Source organism: Muscardinus avellanarius (genome assembly GCF_963383645.1).
Source record: "Muscardinus avellanarius genome assembly, chromosome: 1".
Taxonomy (NCBI): Eukaryota; Metazoa; Chordata; class Mammalia; order Rodentia; family Gliridae; genus Muscardinus; species Muscardinus avellanarius.
This window is the reverse complement of record NC_137786.1, coordinates 205,343,608-205,364,807: the sequence shown is the minus strand read 5'-3', so window position 1 is coordinate 205,364,807 and position 21,200 is coordinate 205,343,608. Positions and strand designations below refer to the sequence as shown.

The 21,200-nt window shown below is 36.0% G+C and overlaps 1 protein-coding gene across 2 annotated transcripts in view; it reads right to left on the bottom strand.

The window, feature by feature from the left end:
* Window positions 1-21,200, bottom strand: part of ELP4 (elongator acetyltransferase complex subunit 4) — a gene marked incomplete at both ends in the record, with an annotated part of 241,013 nt that overhangs the window by 206,565 nt on the left and 13,248 nt on the right. For both annotated transcript variants that reach the window (XM_080714478.1, XM_080714479.1), the window contains one exon: window positions 5,901-6,022. In XM_080714478.1, the coding sequence (XP_080570604.1) occupies window positions 5,901-6,022 (122 nt within the window). The remainder of the gene's footprint in view (window positions 1-5,900; window positions 6,023-21,200) is intronic.

The following is a 21,200-nucleotide window of genomic DNA, read 5'->3' as shown; positions in this document are numbered from 1 at the left end:
ATCTAGCACAGACTTTAAGACACACAAACTGTAAGATGGATATCATATAAACAATAGCACATTTCAAAGATCTCTAATTTCACTATCATTATAATTTGAAAAAATGGATGTCGTGAACTGTGGCCACTTTTTGCAACTGTCATCAGTATCTGATTAAAAAAAAAACTTTAAGTTTCAGGAAAGAAGCGCTGCAGTGAAGGGATCGCCCTGTTTTCCCTGGAGGGAGAGCAAGCAGTCTCTTTGGAGTTTTCCCACTATCAGTCGTCTTCCTGTGCATAGTCACTCTCCCAGCCTGTCTATTCCCCAGCCTGCCTATTTGATCCCTGACCCTTGCTGATTGGCTGCTTGTGTCCTTTCAAGGCATCCTTTACTATTTCATTCATGGCAATATTAATTTGGGGAGCTGACAAAAAGTATTTTCTTTTAGTTTTCAAAATTTGATGTTATTGCCGGGCGTGGTGGCGCACGCTTGTAATCCCCGCGCTTGGGAGGCAGAGACAGGAGGATCGCGCAGGTTCGAAGCTAGCCCCGCGCGCTGGCTTAGGAGACACTGTTTCCAAATAAAAATGCAAAAATAGGTCTGGGAGTGTAGCCCGGAGGTAGAAGGGCTTCCAGGAACCCCAGTACCACAAAAAAAAAAAAAAATTTTGATGTTATTTACTCCTCTCAAAAGAACTGAATATCTTTTCTTCTGAAAAATATTAAAGGTATTCAAGAGAAAAATGAACTCTATTTTTATTTTTGGTGGTGGTGGTACTGGGGTTCCAGGAAGCCCTTCTACCTCCGGGGCTACACTCCCAGACCTATTTTATACTTTTTTTAATTTTTGGAACAGGGTCTCTTAAGCCAGCACGGCTGGCTTCGAACCTGTGCCATCCTCCTGTCTCCCCTCCCAAGCGCGGGGATTACAAGCGTGTGCCACCACGCCCGGCTGAACTCTATTTTTAATAGTCCCAATTCTGACTGTGTGTGGCTTCTTTTCAAGAATGACAATGGTTCCAAATTTTAATATTTCTTTTGGGTGTAATAATAACTATGTAAGGATTTACAACCATTCTTATTATTTTATAAATTTACAACAAAAATTTTAGGAGTAATTTTAAAACTGAAATAAGTGCTTTAAGGTTTAGAAAGAAAAATCCCATATATTTCATTTTTAATTTAGAACAATTGAATAAGGTAGTCAAGTTATCTCTACCTTAATGAGAAAGGTTATGAGACTCTGACAAGGTCTTGCAGCCAGTTAAGAAGTAACACAGCTATTACAACCTAAAGCTTAGATTCAATTCCGAGTAATTCTCACCTTCTTGATAAATATCCTGTCACAGTTGTGGTATGTTTGCAATACAACTTGGAATTGTTTCTGCATGCGAAGTTTCTTTCTCTGGCTGACTGATACACAAACATCAATATCAACTGTATTTTTATTTCATTGTTACAACAATGGCTCTAACTAGAGTGACAGAAAAAGAGAGTAAGTTTATTCTTTTTACACATTTTATTTATATCTTACCCTTCAAAGCAGGCACATGCCATCTGTAAGAGCTGGCTACAAATGTAGGTCACTGGAAGCAGTACTGAGCTTTTGCACTTTTTTCAGTCTTTTTAGTTTGCCAAAGAAGCTCTAACTGTGGCTGCCAGGGGAGAACTTAGAATTTTAAATAAGCTCTCACAGTAGAGGTGTGTGTGTGTGTGTGTGTGTGTGTGTGTGTGTGTGTGTGTGTGTGTGTGTGAAATCCTGGGGTCAAACAGCAAATGTCTGGCTCAACTAGCACTTCAGAGTAGTTAGCACTGAAAAGTGTATGGGTAGGGGTAAGTGTATGGGCCTGATAAGTTTTTGAACAAATAAAATGTTAACAAAGAAATGAAGAGAAAATATTCTCATTATTATTTTGTTTTCAAAGGGCTCTTATTTATTTATTTATTTATTTATTTATTTATTTATTTATTTATTGGCACTGGGGTTTTACCCAGGGGCATTCTACCTCCAAGCTATACCCCCAGTCCTATTTTATTTTTATTTTGAAACAGGGTCTCGCTGGTTTGATGAACCTCTCACTACCTGCTGAGACTGTCCTCTGTCCTCAACCCTGCTATCCCTGTGTCTCAGCCTCCCAAGTACTGGGATTACACGTGTGTACCACCATACCCGGTTTAAAGGGCTCTTCTAATATTTATATTTATACTACAGATAAAAGACAGTATTAAAATAGTTCAAGGAAGACAGAATATTATATAGTGCAGTAGAAGAAAAAATTAGTAGGAAAATATTATTTATAAGGCATTTAACATACATAAGGCTTACAAAATGGAATAAAAGGGCCAGAAAAGAATTTTTAATTCTGCATAACATGATACGTTGCTTTTATCTTAAAATGTCGTAAGACTACAATTTTAGAAGTGAATACAATAAAAATGTTAAATTGTGCCCTTTGCTGATCAAAGGTTGTTTCTTAAATTCGTTTTCAGAGCTTATCTCACTTTTTGGCAGAACTAGGGAAACAAAGACTAGGTCTCAAATATCCAGGTTTTCCATTCTATTCATCCAGAAAAACTAATCTGTTCTACAATGTAGTAAAAGTAAATGACAGATTACTCACTGGATTCAGACTTTTAGTTTTCTATGATCAGTGAACAATATGTGGTAAACACAGATTTTTCAATCTTAATGCTAAATTGAAAGAAGACAAAGAAAAATTTATAATAATTCAAACTTCATATTTTAAATAAATAGTACTGCTTCATGTACTCTTACGTCAAATGATATCTCTTATCTCAGTTACACTGGATAAAAAATAAGTGATTCAAATCTTAAGAAATAAATTCAATATTTTAGCTAAAAGTCTAGTATTATGGGATCTAAAACAATGCTTTCAAATTATTAGTATAATTTTTTACTTGTAGATCTCAAAGTTCATAAAAAAGAATTCCAGAGATGTTAGTCTAAATGTTCAGCTTTTATTGTCACTGCAATATAAAATATCCTATTGGTATGTTAATTCCTCGAATATAATATGACTTATGGTGAGAGAGAGAGAGAGAGAGAGAGAGGAGAGAAGAGAGAAGAGAGAGAGACACTGGGATTGAACCCAGGGGTGTTCTACCTTTAAGCTTCACCCCAACCTTATTTTATTTTTTAATTTTGAAACAGGGTGTCACTAAATTCCTTTGTGCTGCTGGCCTTGAATCTGCAATCCTTCTGTCTCAGTCTCCCAAGCACTAAGATTACAGGTGTGTACTACCATACCCAGCTTAATATGGCTTATTTTAATGAATCATAACCATCCCATGACTTGTGGGTTATTATAAAATGGCTATTCGTTTTCAATTATGAAAGAATTTCTACATATTCAATCTGAGAAGTCTAACCTTAATCTTAAATTTTATTTAATGTTATGTATGATGTTAAAATATACTATATATTGTAAGCCTTTAGGAAACATTAAGGTAGTGATGACACTCTGACTGGTAGCCATGAATTTATTCTGAGTTTATGTTTTACAATCTTTAGGAGCTAGAGATTCAACTCGGTAGTAGAGTGCATGCCTATGAATCACATAGCCCTGGGTTCAATACCTGGCACTGCAAAAACAAAGAATAACATTTAAGCTTCCTGAAAGCATCCTAGCATCCGATTTTGCTTTAATTGTGGCTGAGGTTGGATAGGATATATTGCATATGAAAGATAAATTTAAAAAATTACTGCAACAAGTCAAGAATTTAACCTTCGCTCTAGGTATTATATACTTCTTTCTACATGAATATTACTTATCTGGCATTCTAGCCTATTATCAATAGCAAACATTCAAATTAAATTTTAAAACTGACATTGGTGAATTATAAAATATAATTTAAATTTATTTCTGAAAACCATTTTATTATCCGTAATCCTACATATATTATTAAAATTAAAAAAAGAATATAATACAAAATCTTACCATTTTCAATTACTACAGAATATTTATATATGCATTGTTTGTATATCATTTCTGTTTTGTGAAAAAATCAGTCTACTCATAAATATTTAAAGATTTTAACATAAATATCTTATTATCTTAGAAAACTTCCATAGAAAATTTTTGTGTGTGTGGGGAGTACTCATGACTACATTTGAGATGATCAAGAAAATTCCTTTGGATAGAAAAGTTAACTGAAAAATACTTACATGTGTTCTTAAAAGCTTTAACAACATCATGTATATTGTTCTATAGGATTTTCTAAGGGGTGTAATTTTTCAGCATCACATCTTAATGCTGACTTCCTGAAGGAGCTTTGACTACAATAGGCATGAATATGTTTTCAAAGAATGATGGATAAATTGCTGGGTGGTTATATAATGTATCTTAGGCAGCTGATGGGCTTTTTATCCTTTACTTGTCTTTTAGTTATATGCAGTTTTAAGATAATTATGGTCTCCAAGATTATCTTTTCCCTTCTTTTGTACCAGAAATATTTGCCTTGGTTATAGGTTCTAGAAATCCCCAATCATATATCATAAAATTTAAACTAAGCAATTATAGCATTTTTTCCTGCATTATATCTCTAAACACTGTTAATGCCTTGGTTTTGGTCAGTCATTGTCGAACTCTTCGATAAAAATGAAGTTTTAAGTATAGTTATTATTGCGTTGGCACACTGAAATCCTGAGTGAATATTATATAGAAAAACCTACTTATTTATGTTAGTATTCAACATTACATTTTACATTACAAAACTATTTTCTCTATTCTTCTCAACGAGATGCTAGAAATGACTTTGTAATAGTATTATGAAGAATATAAATAAATTTCTAGCATTTCTCTTTCTTCCTGTGGTACAGGGGATTGAACCTAGCAGTGTTTTACCTCTGAGCTATACTCCCAGCTCTATTTTATTTTATATTTTGAGACAAGTCTCACTAAGTTGTTGAGGCTGACCTCAAACCTGCAATCCTCTCATGTTAGCCTCCAAGTACTGGGATTACATGCGTGTGCTACCATGACTGCCTAGCCGCCATACTTTTCTAATCCCTTCAGTTCTAAAAATGTACTGAATCACACTAAATATGCTATCTTAAAAATAGTTATATTTTTATAGGAAAATGAAAATACTATATCATTCTTTTAAATCAAATGTTACCCATCCACATCAAATATAAGAAATATAAAATGACAAGACTGGGAACTTCAGAAATATCACTCACTGAAAAAGATTGCATTAAGTTACCAATTCCATTCATAGCTTAAAATATACTTAGGAATAAATCTCAACAAGAAGATAAAAGATCTCTACAATTAAATTATAGATCAGTGAAGGAAGAAATTGAAGATCTTACAAGATGAGAAAACTTACCATGTTCTTAGATATATAAAAAAAAAAATCTGCTTGAGCACAGTAGAAGTTGGGGTGAAATAGATTAGTCAAAATGAGTTATTTTACCAAATGCTGTGTGCATGGATACCACTATCACTCTAAACCACATTATGATTTGAGACTACAATGCACCAATAAAAGTATATTAAAAAGAAAGAAAATGAGTTATAATTAGAAGAACTAAAGAAAAAAAGAATTAAAGAATATTTTCCCTCTCTTCAAAAATTAGTATAAACTGGATTTTTTTCTATTAAACATGATATTTATAAATCCCTTGTCATTTCATTTTAGTCAGTATCATTTTAAAATAGCTTATTATTACTTCCCCACTGTTGATATGAATTTCAAGTTAAAAATTGTCTATGAACATTAATTAAAAATGAAACCCTATGTTCACATGAATTTGATACTTTCACTGAGATAGAAAGTTATGGTCTCATTCATGAATTTAAATTTAGTTTGCATATAAATAAGCACATTTTTTTGTTTACACAAAACCAATTTTTCATGAAACATTCAAAATGCAACATTGCATTAGTGTCTCATACCTGTAAAATGTCAGCAGGGTCTTCTTTAGCAGATGCAACCAACAAAGTATGTCCATTGATGATTCCCTCTGCCAGAAAATACTTGAAGAGCAAAGGTGAGTAAACATTATATTTATCCTCTTCTGTAAAAAAGAAAAAAAATACTACAGTTAGAATCCTATTACACACTAAGTTACTCTCATATTTGCAATTTTTCCTCCTTAAAGCAAATATGGAAAGTATAATAAATATGTCTTCCTAAGGAAGGTTGGATAGACTAAGACTTTTGTCAAGCTAGTTAATGAGAAGTAGATACTTTTAATTAAGACTTTCTCATTTTAAATTATTCTCCAAATACCTCAGCACCCTTATAGCCACAATATTAGAGGGTTATGTATGACAGTAGTATCAATGAAATCAGAGATTTTTTTCCCTTGGCTGTGATACAGTATATGTTCTCTCACACTGCATCTCTTAAAAGAGACGTTATTTACTTCCGGGAAGATGGCGACCAAGAAAAGCAGCGCTTACGAGTCCTGCTAAAGCTCAATCTCTGTTGCCACAAAATCAGCGCTTTTCATAGCCAGAAAACACCACCAGCAGAGAAATAAAAAATGTTAACACAAGAGACAGGGCAAAAAAAGACTAGAAGAACAACCTGAGACCAGAAATCAAGCCCACAATGCGGTGGCGGAGCCGGGCCGGCACCATCTTCCCTCACAGCACCAGACTCCAGAGAGGAAAGGTAAATGAGGAGCTGAAGTGAGCAGCTGCGGATAATTTGGGTGTAATTCAGCAGTTATTTCAGCGCAATGAACATCTAAAACTCCCAGTGGCCAAGCTCATCATGCCTTCCAGGGCTCAGAACGAAGCTCAGAACCAGAAAAGAAATACGCCAGCCTCACGGCCGAGGGCATGACAGCAGTGCGATATTGAAAGCAGTGCCAACCTCACAGCTGAGGGCGTGGCAGTGGTGCCATATTGCCAGCAGCTCCAGCCTCACGGCCAAGGGCGTGGCAGCAGCGCCATATTGCCAGCAGCGACAGCGAGTTCACCATGCCCCGCGACAGCTCCAGATCTGCGTGCACAATAACCATGAGTGAAATTGCGGCCCCTAAAGGAGGAATCTCTGTACTGCACTCCCAGGGACTTGCGCAGCTTTGATAATCTCCTTGGGTCGGATATTTTGAAGTCTAACCCAGTGAAGGAGTATACCACACCCTAGTCACAGCTCCCCGTGAAAAAACGCCCAGCCCAATACCCCTACAGTCTCGCGCAGTCTCGATTAACTTCCTGGGTATGAGACTTTGCGAATTAACCCAGTAAAGGAGTAGTGGCGGTTGAGATTACAACAGACTCGAGATACAGAGCACCCTAAGTGAAGTCGTAGTGACCCAGGGAAGGTATAAAATTCTAAAATCATGGGAAAGAGGAACAACAGTAGAACAATGAATGCCCACAACCCCATATTATCAGAACCTGTTAAGACAGAAATTCAGAGATCTCCAGAAGATAAAATCAGGAATATAACTGTAGAAATAATACAGGACTTTCGAAAAGAATTTAGAGAGAGTCTAAAAGAAATAAAGGAAGCAATCATCGAGGTAAAGGCCTCAATTCAAAGTATAAACAATCAATTTGACTACATGGAGAATAGAATCTTGCTCCTAGAAGATGATCACTCCAAAAACGAACACATAATTTATAACTTAGAAAAAAAATCAGACAGCAGGAATCTGACATTGAAGAAATATGGGCCCATTATAAGAGAGCTAACCTATTAATAATCAGAATAGAAGAGGGAAAAGAAGGTGAAACCAAAGGGTTCAACAATCTCTTCAAGGAAGTAATAGCAGAAAATTTTCCAAACATAGAGCAAGAGGTCGATACACAGGTCCAGGAAACTTACAGAACTCCCTTTAGACAGGATCAGGGAAGAGGATCCCCACGCCACATAATTATCAAAATGACCAATGTGGAAGCCAAGCAGAGAATCTTAAAGGCAACAAAAACAAAGGGCCAAGTGACATTCAGAGGCAAACCAATTAGAATCACTCCAGACTTCCCAAACCAAGTCGTGAAAGCCAGAAGGGTTTGGAGTAACATATTCCAAACTCTGAAAGAAAACTTCCAGCCAAAAATTTCATACCCAGCAAAACTACCTATCAAATTAGATGGGGAAATAAGCTTCCATGACAAACAGAAACTGAAGGAATTTATGTCTTCAAAACCAGCACTAGAGAACATACTCAAAGAGATTAACTACAAAGAAGAAATAGGTAATACACATCAGAATCAGAGAAACAAGATTTTCATCCAGCAGACAACTAAGCAAAGAAGAATATATTCATGTATTTATAGGTTAAAATCTTTGGAGATTCATTAGTTATTTCAGTCTTTTACCAATTTCTAAATTGTATTTCTAAATTGTATTGTTTGCTTTTATTGTTGCTAATTTTTAGGATCTCTATTTGAAATATTAGTACACCTTCAGATATAGCATTTGAAAAATTTTATCCCATTCTATCAGCAACTTTTAACTTTGTTTGCATTGTCTGTGGATGTACAATATTTTTTTATTTTTAAGGAAGTTTGTTTATTCTTTTGTTACCTGTGCCTTTGAAATTATATCTAAGAAATCACTGCCAATTTCAGTGTTGTGAAGTTTTATGACCCAGGTTTCCTTCTAAAAGTTTATAGGCTTAAGATTTACATTTAGGTATTTTATCTATTTTGAGTTAATATTTGTATATGGTGTTAGGTAAGAGTCCAATTTTATTCCTTTCATGTAATTATTATTTTTCAACAATATTTAGTGAAAAGATTATTATTTCCTTCATCAAATGTTTTTGGAAACTTTGTCAAAATAACTTGACCATATATGGAAGAAATTATTTCTAGGCTTTTTATTTTACTCCACTGTTTTATATATCTGCCTTTATAGCAGTACTACACTATTTAAATTATTGTAGCTCTATAAGGTTTGAAATCAGAAAATGTAAATCTTCTAGCTTTGTTCTTTTTCGAGATTATTTTGGGTATTTAGAGTTCATATTTCATGTTAGGATAGATTTTTTCTTAAAAAAATAAATGTACGATACTTTTACCTTAAAAAAAAAAAGAAAAAATATCCTCTGGAAATAAAGAAAGCAAAAAGAAATACTGAAATGTTATCTCTAAGTGGTCAAAAGTCTGATATCAAACAAATGAATCTGTTATGTGAGATTATCATTGTTAATTTTGGATAAATTGCTATAATATTAGATGTCAACCACTAAACCAAGCATGGGAAGGGATGGGAGGGAATGGTGTGGGGATTGGGTAGGGGCTAATTGGGTGATGTGTGCAAGTTTTTATCCCAGTATGATGTATGAATACAGTGCACCAATAAAAAATTTGAAAAATAAAGGGCATTTATACCATTAAAAAACAAAGACATTATTTCCCAACAACCAGTGTATAAACGCACAGCTCCTTTCTTTCATGTCATAATTAAGCACACAATCTAAGTTTCTTGACAATTATCCTGTTTTGGGTTTAAAATACAACTGTAATTTATTATTATTATTATTATTATTTTTGTTGTTGTTGTTAGTGTGTGTGTGTGTGGGGGGGTACTGGGGATAGAACCCAGGGACATTCTACCTCCGACCTACACCCCCAGCCTTATATTTTTATTCTTTATCTTTTGAAACAGGGTCTCACTGAGTTGCAAAGAGTCTCAGTAAGTAGCTGAGGCTGGCCTTGAACCACGGTCCTCCTGTCTCAGCCTCCCAAATGCTATGATCACAAGCATGTGCCACCATACCTGGCTAAAATACAACAGTAACTTAAAGTTGAAGATTTTAGTTCTTAAATTGATGCTAGATATTTTCCCAATAGATAGTCCATTTGATTTTTGTCACTTGTCTTTTCTTCTTTCTAAATTTTAAGAATTCAATGATGACTCAGGAAGTTTCTTCAGAAAAATGGTGTCATACTTTTGAGATTTTATTATAAAATAAAAACTTGAGTACATCTTTGTGCCCTTAATAGTGATGATAAACCTCATGCCTATACTTTCATATCAGCTTTCTTTCCTTTATAGCTTGAACACAACACAAAGATAAACAAGTAAAATTACTGTCTAGAATAAAAGTAGTCTTTATTTATTCAACAAATATTAACTGAATTTTGATGGCATACTTGGCTTCACTAATATCTGTAAAAATTATACTATTGAAACATTTGAACTCATGGCAATGACAGCAGGGATCAATGTGTAAAACCCGCTGCAGCCATATTATAAAACCTGAACAAAATACCATTACAAGCACACTCCTATAATCCCAGTACTCAGGAGGCTGAGACAAAAGGATCACTGGGTCCAGACCAGCCTCAGCAACTTGGACCTTGTTTCAAAATTTTAAAAATAGAAGTAAAAAGGGCTGGGAGTGTAGCTCAAAGGTAGAATGCCTCTGGGTTCAATCCCCTATAACACACACACACACACACACACACACACACACACACACACACACACCACACACACACACACACACACACACACACACACACACACACTGGTCAGGACATATAAGAATTTGAAGTCTGTGGCTTTTTTTTTTTTTTGCCTAGGAAAGTTTCTAATTTCATTTAGCTCTCATATAACTAAATCATATCCCCTTTTGGTTGAGGTAGCAGATAAAAATACAGATTTGTTAAAACAGCTAAAAGTTCTAGGGGAAAATCCTGAGGTAAGAAAGTTCTAGAAATACTAATGTTCCAAAACTGTGATTATCAACTGTACCCAAATCCCTGATTGAACACAGATAAGCAAAAGAGAGAGCAATGGATAAATTCAAACATATTTGCATATTTGCTATTCCTTTGAAGGCCTGTGATTGCCAGTCTGAGACCAGTTTGGAAAGTTGAAGTCTTGTTGACTAGAGTTGATAGAGAACAGAACAACGGGCTACATACGAGTCTTAAACTCTGAATATAAACTAGGCATAATGGTGAAGGCCTCTAATCTCACTACTAGGAAGGCTGAGTTAGGAGGACTGCAGGTTGAAGACCAGCCTCAGCAATTTAGTGAAACAGTGTTTCATAATAACCACCACCACCACCACCACCACCACCACCACCACCACCACCACAACCACCACCACAACAACAACAACTAATAATAATAAGGGCTGAGGGGTATAGCTCAGAGGTAGATCCCCAGTACAAAAAAAGAAAAAAAAAAAAAAAGGAAGGAAGGAAATTGAATATAAATTCTGTTCAAATGTTTAGCTGACTTTGTACTTGCAGAGAACTGTTCCTGACCAGTCTAAAAGACAAAATTTGAAAGCTAGAAAAATTAAGCAGAGAAATCATCTGCTATGTAATATACTGAAGGAAGAATTGTGATTTAAGTGCAGCCAAGATAGCTATCTATTAAAACAAAACAAAACAAAAACTAAAGGCTCAAATTCTCAGAAAAACCTAATGGAATTTAAACAAAAAGTATTATTTACAATATATCGTTTTCAACTCAAAATTACTAAATATGACCTACTAATGAAATATATTTTAGAATCAGTAGAAACAGACTTCAATTGGGCTCAGAAGTTGAATTTAACAACAAAAATACTACAAGACAGGTATTATAAATATGTTCGAAGTACCAGGTGTGGTGGCACACACTTGTAATCCCAGTACTTGGGAGGCTGAGACAGGAGGATCCCAGTTCAAGGACAGCCTCAACTACTAGTGAGGTCCTTCAAGTCAGTGAGACTGTTTCAAAATAAAGAATAAAACATAGGGCTGGGGGTGTAGCTATTCTAGTTCTTCATATAGTATTTACCACATATTATAGTATATAATATAGTATTTCCCACATATATATGGGGGATACATTCCAAGACCCCCAGTATATTCCTGACACCATGGAAATAAACCAATCACTATATGTGTTATGTTCTATACATATATACTGAGCACAAAGTTTAATTTATAAATCAAGTACAGTAAGAGATTTAAAAAATAATAAAAATCAAGCAATTATAGCAATACACTGTAATAAAAGTTATGTGAATGCCATTTTTCTCTTTCCTAAAATATCTTACTATGCTTTTACCTTTCACGTAAAAGATATACTTGATGACTACTTTTTGGTATATTCAAGTAGCAGAATCATTACTCTTCTATTTTGTGGCTACTTATCAAGTAAAATAAGGGTACTTGAACACACGCACTGTGACACTGTGATAGTTGCTCTGATCATCAAGATGGCTACTAATGGCTAATAGGCAGGCAGTTCATGCCGGTAGATACTCTGGATAAAAGGATGATCCTATCTCTGGCAGGACGGAGTAGATATAGCATGGGGTATTATCATTTGATTCAGAATGCAATGCAATTTCAGCATAAATTGTTAATTTCCAGAAGGGCTGACTAAGGCTGTTTAGGAAGAAAGCCAAATAGATATGGGGGGACTACTGTAGGGCCCTTTTCAGAACATAAATCGATCATCTCATTTCCCTACTTAAGCTTTTTTGGTGGTTTCACATTGTTCTTTCAAGAAAGATCTAAATCCTTTAACCTGGTTTATAGGTTCTGCATGGTTATAGCCAAAGAGCAGAGTCTAACATATGTGTTCAGAGTGGTATAGTAAAATTATAATTTTTTCCTTTAAATACACATGGCAATTATTTGACATCTTTTCAATAAAGAAATAGGAACTAATTAGAAAAACAAAAATATCTGCAAAGGTAAAGATTTATAACACCCTGGAAGCAAAGCAGTGAAGCCTCTCTGGATTCAGAGTTGCTTCTTTTCTCAATACTTGGCTCCCACATGATATATAGCCCAGGAACAGCAACTATTTATTGGCACTGGCCAGATTGCTTCTTGCTTTAGGACTTTTGTCTAAATGCTTTCACCACCAAAGGTAACTAATTGCTCAAACTCTCTCAAATAATCTTTAGCTATATAATAGCTAAAAACAAAAAACAACCCAAAAAACAAAAAACAAGAGATCTGGGAGGAGGATATCATAAAAACTGGGGCTGGTGGTAGGGAAAAAGAGGGTAGTTCCAAGAAGAAAGTTATTTATGTTAATAGCTATCATCAATAAATGAGATAGGGATTCTAAAGTAGCCAACAAATTAGACTATTTGAACGTCATGGGTGACTGTTGAGTACAATTCTATAGTGATGGGCAACTCATTTGGACTTTTTTTTTTTTTTTTGGTACACCAGGATTAAACCCAGAGGCATTCTACTCCTTGAGCTATACCCCCAACCCTATTTTATTTTTATTTTGAAACAAGGTCTTGCTAAGTTAATGAGAGTCTCACTGCTTATTGAGGCTATCCTCAACTTGCTATCCTCCTCTCTCAGCCTCCCGAGTACTGAAATTTCAAGCCTGTGTCACCATTCCCACCTTAGACTTTTATATTAAGAAAAAATTGACTAATGTTTCTGTTGTTACCCCTGGACCTCGTTCTACCCTTGGGGCATAATGAACAACTGCAAATCCCATTCTATATTATAAGCCATCAAATGTTAGAGACAGATATCATGGGTCTCTTTTTCTTCAAATTAAATATCTCAGTTCTTGTGTTGCCTTCCTTCAACTCCCTTCACTATCTCAGTGGTTCTCTTCTGAAAAATAAGTCCCAAATTCAATGTATCTATTTGTCAGTCTGGTGTACTATAGAATGGAAGAGGACAATCATGTCTCTCAAGCTAGGAATTAGACGGTTAATTCAGGCCAAAATTACATTTGTTTTTTGGCAGTTCTTTCACATCATTATCATTTTTACTTGCCCAGTGTTATGGGGATTCACTAAATAGATTAATTAAATGCTTATTGAACAACCTCAAAATTAGTTTCACAAAATTGGTAATTTTCAACATGATGAGTTTAGTGTTTTTGCTAATCCCCAAGTAGGTGACCTTCCTATTAGTTTTTCCTGCCTCATAAGACTCAGAAAATAGAAGTGACTACTATAGAATGTGTGTGTGTGTGTGTGTGTGTGTATGTGTGTGTGTGTGTGTGTGTGTGAGAGAGAGAGAGAGAGAGAGAGAGAGAGAGAGAGAGAGAGAGAGAAAGAGAGAGAGAGAGAGAGAGAGCGCTAGCTGTGTTTTTAGCCAAACTGTATTATATATGACTAATTTGTAAGGCAAGACAGATTTTGTTTGTTGTTCTTCCTTTAATGAATTCTACAGATATTTAGTATGTTTATACTATGTGCCCAGTGCTAGAATCCAATTATAAGATGCATTCTCTGCCCTGCTAATCTTTGAACTCGGTGGAGAAACTTCAGTGTGTATTGAAAGCTACTGTGGGTGGTGCTCTGTTTCATACTGTCCCCGTTTGTCCCTGCAAGACCCGTCAAAGTGGTAGAATCTAGTGTTTTGGCGAGGGGGAGGGGAGCTGACTGGTAATTTATATTCAAATTCTTCTTTGGTAATGTTAGCTATCACTCAATATTATTCCAGCTATTTTTTATGCAATCGATTCTAGCAAGCTGCCATTCATTTTCCACTGAGAAACAAGAAACAGTATGGATGTTTGGGATTATCCATAAACTCTAAGGTGATGCAGGCATCCTTTCCCAGTAGATCTCTCTTCCTGATGGGCTTCTTGGTTCTGGAGTTTAGCAAACAATTGCTTGGAAACAAGAACGCCAGTCTTAGCTGCTTGCACGCACCTTCAATGTCTATGGCTGTGGCCCCTACTTGCCTCATGTTTTACCATGAACATTCCACTTCTACTCTCTCCAGTCCTGAACTTGTTTTGCCTGGTAACAGTAGTGATGGTGGTGAAGTTATGAGGAATATTTGCTAGTTCTTTGGACCTTCAAGGAGGTGTGGGAAAGTAGAAACTTAAGCCTTTCTCTTCCATTCCTCACTGCAAACTACATTCACCAATCCTAGGGTATTGACTATTCTGTTAAAATACCAAATAGCTAATCGTTTTGAACACTATATGCTAAACACTGCAATGTACTTCTCATACATCAGTTTCCTTAATCTTCATAAAAACATAAATATTATTAAGACTTTTTTTTTGGTGGTACTGGGGTTTTTTGGAAACCCTTCTACCTCCGGGCTACACTCCCAGACCCATATATATATATTATTTGGAAACAGGGTCTCTTATGCCAGCAAGGCTGGCTTCGAACCAGCGCAATCCTCCTGTCTCCGCCTCCCAAGTGTAGGGATTACAAGTGTGCACTACCACGCCCAGATTATTAAGACTTTTTTAAAGATAAAGAAAGTGAGGCACAGAAAGAGGAAGCAGCTTAACTAAGGTCATAATTCTAGTAAACAGCAGAGTCATGTTTTGAACTTAAGCAATCTGATTTCAGGCTCTATGTTCTTCATTTATTTCAAGGGTTCATTTTCCTTATCTGTTGTGTTTCCTTATCTGTTTCATGTCAGATGAATTTAAGCATAACCAGTTAAACATTCAGAATCAAATATAATACAAAAATAGAAAAGTGAAGTAGTATTGTCATTCTATCAAAACATGGTAGTAAATTTATGTATTAAAGTATAATAATAAGTACCACTTTACGTTTAGACTATGGTAATATATTTTTCATAATTATCTCTCAGTTAATTGCTCACAATAGATCATGATTACCTATGCTTTAAAACTACAAATTAAGCATTGTTAGCAAGCTTTTTTTTTTTTTTTGGTACTGAGAAGTTCTCAGAGGCATTCTGCCTCTGAGCTAAACCTCCAGCTCAATTTTATTTTTATTCTGAAATAGGGTGTCACTAAGTTGCTAAGGCTGTTCTTGAACCTACCATCCTCTGGTCTCAGCCTCTCAAACACTGGGATTATAGGTGTGTGCCACTACCCCTGGCTTTTTAGCAAAAGCAAGGCTTTCAAATCGTTCACTCACTCACTTATTCAGCCTCTCTCTACATGGGTCCCATGATCACAGAATTTACAGTCTACTAAATAAGATTAAATATGAACTCATGAAAAGGTGAATAAACACTAAGAACTACACAGGAGTAGCATAGAGTGTGGGTAAGAAGAAGATGAAGGAAATTATAAGTTACAAAAGATTTTCTGCAACCCCAGTACTTGGGGGGCTGAGGCAGGAGGATTATAGGTTTGAGGCCAGTACCTGGTCACTTTTTTAAAAAAAGATCTTTTTAAAAAGGGTTAGAGTGTAGTACAAAGGTAGAATGCTTGTAGGTTCAATATCCAGTATATATATATATATATATATATATATATATATATATATATATATATATATATACTGGATATTGTACTGGATATATATATATATATACACATACATACATATTACTACTAATAATAGTAATCAGAATGAAGAATTAGGAAAAGGAGCATACAAGAGGTAGCAAGAAAGAACATAAGCAAAAGCATGTAGAGAGAAAAGAGAAGATTCTCTGATGGAATTAAAAGCTCAGGGAATGAGCACAAGGCACGAGAAGGACAGCAAGAGGATGAAAAGAGATAAGGCTAATGTGAATCAGCTGCAGCAGACTGTTAGCGGCCTTATGGCCCAACTTAAGGAGCTTGGGTCTTATGTTATGATAAGTAGGGAGCACAGAGAGGTCTTAAGCCAGGATATATCATAGGGTCCCCATATGAGTTCGCTCTGGCAACAGTATGATGAGGATCTGACTCTAGGGCAATATTGAACACAGGGACAACTTGAGAAGCTATGACAGTAATTTCAATGGGATAGGAACATCTGAATGTGACACATTGTGATCCACTATTTTGTATAATTAATGCACTAATTAAACAGAGAGAAGAAAAACAATTTCACTGAGAGCTGTTGATAATGGTCTGAATTAGGTTGATGACAATAGGGATGGAGAAAAGTAGAAGAAATTACAAAACATATAAAAGATTCTAGTGATTGCTGCTGGTCTTACACAATGTTAGACAAGTATATCACTCAGGTTTCTGACACTGACACCTGGTAGATATAATAATCCAGCAATTATAGGAAGAGTTTTAGACTTAGAAGAAAGGTGTAGAATTTGGATGTAGTAGAAAAGTTTTAGACTTAGAAGAATGGTGTAGAATTTGGGTGTAGTGGAAGATTGTGAGTTCAGTTCCATTTGCTAGGAATCAAACCTAATGTCTTTTGCTCATACTAGGCAAGAGCTCTACCACTGAGCTACAACTCCAATCTTTGAGGCACTGATTTGAGGTGCCTATGATAACATTTCAGTAAGAAATGTTGAATAGAAAGTTGAACATGCCCTCTGCCACTCTCTAAGTATTCTCTATGTAGCCATGCTTAGAGACTGCTGATTACTTTTATTCCCTGGTAATTTCAGTTATGGCAGGGACTGAGGCCTTTCAGGGTGAGTATGTAGCACTAGAAGAGGGAACAGGGTACTAGTATTTTAAGTAAAGCAAAAGGAGGCTTTAAAAAGGAAGCCGAGGAGAACAACACCCAGAACAGAACGTTCTAATAAAATCCAAAGGAAGGGAGCATTTCAAGGAAGACTGATTAACAACATCAATCACTCTAAAGATCAAAAAAGACTCATGAAAGTCAGTATCCTCTAGATTTAACAATGAGAAGGTTATTATTATGCCTGGCTAAGGTGGTTTCAGTGAAATGATAATATATGAAATACACTGAAATATAAAAAGTATACAATATATAAGAGACTTGATGAAGAAAGGTAAGAAAAGCCCGGAATGGTGGCTCACACCTGGAATCCCAGGACTTGGGAAGCTGAGACAGAGGAATTGCAGGAGCCAGCCTCCGGAAGTTAGTGAGAGCCTGTTTCAAAACAAAACTTAAATCAGGCTGGGGTTGTAGCTTGGATGTATAGTGCTCCTGGGTTAAATCCTCAGAATCAAAAATAAATACATAAATAAATTAATTAATTAAAAATAAAAGGAAGGAAGAGAGAAAAAGGAAAAATAGGGAGGTGGCTTATGAGAGGAGAACTCTGGCAAAGGGTCTTCTGCCACTGGGGGCATGCTATTCAAGGGGACAGCGGGCCTGGCATGGTCCCCTTCTCTTTCTCTCTATTTTGCCTTACACCAGGAGGTGAAGAGTTTTGCCAAGCTCTGCTGCCATCATGTGCTACCTCACCATAGGCCCCAAAGCAACAACATCCATCAATCATGGGCTAAAATTTCTGGTAGTAGTATGATGAGGAGCTGATGCTCAACTGGGAGACAGAATAAACCTTTTTCCCCTTATAAGCTGATTATTTCAGGTCTTTTTCCAGTGATGAAAAGCTGACAAATACAAAATTTTTCCTTATTTTTAAGTAAAGTTCACAGTTTTATTTTTATTTTTATTTATTTATTTTTGGTGGTACTGGGGTTCCTGGAAGCCCTTCTACCTCCGGGCTACACTCCCAGACCTATTTTTTACTTTTTTATATTTGGAAACAGTGTCTCTTAAGCCAGCGCGGCTGGCTTCGAACCTGCACGATCCTCCTGTCTCTGCCTCCCAAGCGCGGGGATTACAAGCGGGCGCCACCACGCCCGGCAAGCTCACAGTTTTGAGCATCTTTAAAGTGTGTGTGTGTGTGTGTGTGTGTGTGTGTGTGTGTGTGTGTGTGTGTAAACTTATAAAGAGGAAGAGCTTAAACATGTAGAGAGAAGAGAAACTGATATTCACAGGTCCTTAGACAGGTGAAAGGAAATAAAATCTAAAGTAAGGTGAAAGGATGATTTTGAAACAGGAGAAGGTACTCATACTTTTGCAATTATCCCAAGAGAATTAAAGAGAAAGTAGTAATGAAGGATGTTTGAGGGCATGAAGGTTTAAAGCATCACTGAAACTACTGAGAATGAAAAAGATGTGACCAGAGTTACATAAAAGCTTACTACGCAGGGTTAAAAGCTTACTGAAGGCAAGAGATCATTCTATTTTCCAAAAAATGATGAAAATCGCTAAGAAGTCTGTATAAAGAAGCATTGTTATGGGTTAGAAGGTGTAATGGCTAAAGGTATGTCTCATCCTAGAAGGGATGTTACAGATGAGTTATCAAGTTTTAGTAAAATTGATCATTTAAAATCAGAGAAACTTGATTGTGAATCTCATATATGATGTGTATGAACTTAGAAAAGTTACTTAATTTCTCTTAAAACTTCAATTTTATCACCTATAAAATGTAACCCATTTGATGGGTAGAAAGTTAAATAAAAAAATACACATTTGGGGTTAGTGTGATACCAGCACACAGAAAACTCCCAATAAATGTTAAATGTTTCGATATGATACTTAATGAATTTGGTGTGGTGGCACACGCTTTTGATCCCAGTACTTAGGAGGCTGGGGCAGGAGGACTGCAAGTTCAAGGCCAGCCTCACCAACTTAGGGAGGCTTTCGATAAATTAGTGAGACCCTGTTTCAAAATTTAAAAATGAAATAGGGTCAGGGATGTAGCTCAGAAGAAGAATGGCTCTGGGATCAATCCCTAGTAACACACACACACACACACACACACACACACACACACACACATAATGATATGATTTCAGGATGCCAGAGTTTCTTTTCCATGAAATAGGTGATAAAAAGGACAAACTAAATAGGTGTAGAATGGAAGTAAATAGCAAGAAATTGAGTCTAAAGAGAAAAAAAATATAGTACTGTGGAAATAAGAGAATTAGGGAGATAAGATCAGTGGAACAACTTAATTCTTAGACAATTACCAAAGATAACAAGGAGGTGAATAAGGATGAATCTAGTTGGGTTTAAAGTTAAACAAACAAGCCAGGAGGGGTGGCTCTCCCTTGTAATCTCAGCATTTGGGAGGCTGAGACAGGAGGATTGTGGTTGGAGGATAGCCTCAGTACTTAGTGAAGCCATCTGCAACTCAATGAGACGCTGTTTCAAAATAAAGAATAAAAAATAGGGCTGGGGGTGTAGCTCAAGAGGTAGAATGCCCCTGGGTTCCATTCCCAGGACTGTAATAATAATAATAATAATAATAATAATAATAAGAAGAAGAAGAAGAAGAAGAAGAAGAAGAAGAAGAAGAAAATAAAAAATATATAGTTAAACAAACAAAAATGTCAGTATTCCCTGGTGGGTCACAGGTAAAGGACCTGGTCTTCGCATGGTGTTTTAGGGGCTGGTAAGAGAGTTTTGATGTTTTATGTTTTGAATTCCATAAGAACGAAACTAAAGCAATTCCATAAGAAAGAAACTGAGATCTGAGGATGGAAGCTAAACTTTTCCTCTGACTAGTCCTAGATACATCCCTTGAACTTCAGAAGGGCTTGCAATCTAGTTATTCGGAAAGCATGCTCTGCTGATGGTCTCTCCTCTGAATTTGTTAATAGTTTTTCATAAAAGTAATTTTCCCCCTCATCACTCCTCAATTTCTATCCATAATTTGATTCAACTTAAGCCTTTTTTCACACTTCTTACATCTGCATAAACATCTATGCATTCTATATGTATTGTGCATATTAAGCCATGTGTAACCAATATCCAGCTTTAAGTTCATAAGGAGTAAAAACCAAGATCTTTCTAGCCTAACAGTGTGAACACACAGCAGAAACTTAAGTGCTTCAGAATGGAAGGCCACGTGGGTTTTCTAAAGCTATACACTGATATCAGGAGGTCCTCTTTTACTCCTTTAACAAAATTACACAGTACTAGTACAAAAGAAGTTAAATTAAAAATATGAAATAGTAATACAAAACAGAGATTGGCAAGCTTGTTCCAAAAACAGCAGAAAGTAAATATTGTAGGCTATGGACTGATCATACATCTCTCTTGCAGCTGCTCAACCCGACCCTTGTAGCACAAAAGCAGCCAGATAGCGTGTAAATGAGTAAGTAAGGCTGTGTTCTACTAAATTTTATTTATAGAGATAGGTGAGCAGTCAGCAGGCTGAAGTTTTCTAACTCTGGCATAATAAGAAAAATGTCTAGGATTTATTTCATCCTGTAAAAACAAAACAAAACAAAACAACAACAACAACAACAACAACAAAAACAGTTCAGCAAATTCAAAAGGATTCAAGACAAATGACAAAAAAACCCCCAATATCCTGTATGAGAAATCTTGAAAGTGCTTAGTTTTTGCTATTATAGGAAATTATGACAAATTGGGATTTTAAAATGTGTGGTAGAGACATTCTGAGATGATCTCACTGACTCCTGTTTTCTGTATTCATGCCTTTGTGTAATCCCTTCCCCCTGGTACAACAGAAACTGACTTGCACAAGTTTGTAATCCCAGCATTCAGGAGTCTGAGACTGGAGGACTGCAGTTTGCAGACAGCCTCAGTTACTTAGTGAGGCCCTTTGCAACTTAGTGAGACCATGTTTCAAAAGTTTCTGCTCATTAAAGGAAAC